The sequence below is a fragment of the Buceros rhinoceros genome, unplaced genomic scaffold, assembly GCF_000710305.1.
Source record: "Buceros rhinoceros silvestris isolate BGI_N320 unplaced genomic scaffold, ASM71030v1 scaffold8331, whole genome shotgun sequence".
In the NCBI taxonomy this organism is placed as follows: Eukaryota; Metazoa; Chordata; class Aves; order Bucerotiformes; family Bucerotidae; genus Buceros; species Buceros rhinoceros.
This window is the reverse complement of record NW_010392458.1, coordinates 41,138-42,280: the sequence shown is the minus strand read 5'-3', so window position 1 is coordinate 42,280 and position 1,143 is coordinate 41,138. Positions and strand designations below refer to the sequence as shown.

The following is a 1,143-nucleotide window of genomic DNA, read 5'->3' as shown; positions in this document are numbered from 1 at the left end:
GAAGCTCTCGAGCACTCCCTACCTTCAGATCTCACTAATAAAATGCAAAGTTCCATTAATAAAAGGCAGAATTTCCACTTAGATCTGGACTCCCAGAACATTTCAGCACACTATCAGAATTCCACACTGCCACCTCGGTCTCAGCCGTGCTGGAGGTGGTGCCAGGCTCTTGGGGCAGCATGTCCCTGTCCCTGCCCCACAGAGCCACCCTGAGAGGTTCCCAGCCCATCCGTGGCTCTGGGCAGGCACCGACCCTAACACCTGGGTCTCCCCGCTGTCCGGAAGGGGAAACCTCAGCACCTGAGCGAGCTCTTCATTTTTCTTCAGGCAAAGTTTATACACAACACAGAGTATGTGGCTGGCATTTAGCGTTCACCTTTGTCTCTAGAAAGTCTGTCTCCTTTCCAAATAATGAAACAAAGCAGATATCCTTCTGCAGGGAGAAGGGGAATGCTTTGCACCCTGCCGCCGTTGGCTAGCCCACTCATTTCTATGTACAGTAATCATACACTGGGGAGGGGAAGCGGCTGCACCCGTGGTGACGACAGACCTGGGAATTAGCGCTCTCCCCTTACCGTGTGTGTCTTCTCTGTGTCTGTGCCAGGGGGTTATTCAGAAAGATTCACATGCTGGAAATTGTTCTTTGAAACTGATGCCCCTAAGTGGCCAAACGCACCAGACTCCCCATCAGCCAAACCACTCTCTCAGGTTTTAGGACTTCAACCGGTCTGACCACGGTGATTTGTAGTGAAGCAAGCGTGTGCATCTGCCTACCTGCGGGCTGGCATGAGTCACAAAATTCATGCCTGGGGCTGAGGACAGAGCGACAGGGTGTGAGCCGATAGACGATGTGATGACTCTGTACGGCGAGCCCAGCGCGTTCACTGGAGACCCAACTGCGTTCATGGGGGACGGCAACGCCCGTGAGGAGTTTGCAGGGGCCTCGAGGAAGTTGTGGTGCCCGTCCACTGAATTTCCTGTGGAAAGGCTTGGTGACGGGCTCACAGATGTAGAGCTGGCATGAACAGGGGAATCTACGGAGAGAAGCAGAAAGTTTAAATACATTATAAGCGAGGATGGTTACAGCGATCAGCTGCCCAGCCTTAGTGGTATCAGCATAGATGCTGGCCAAGACTCTAAGTC

At 52.9% G+C, this 1,143-nt stretch overlaps 1 protein-coding gene across 1 annotated transcript in view; it reads right to left on the bottom strand.

Annotated features, from left to right (window-relative positions):
- RXRG (retinoid X receptor, gamma) overlaps nt 1-1,143 on the bottom strand; it is a 22,428-nt gene that overhangs the window by 11,990 nt on the left and 9,295 nt on the right. Inside the window, exon 2 of the mRNA XM_010144482.1 lies at nt 775-1,034. Within this exon, the coding sequence (XP_010142784.1) occupies nt 775-1,034 (260 nt within the window). The remainder of the gene's footprint in view (nt 1-774; nt 1,035-1,143) is intronic.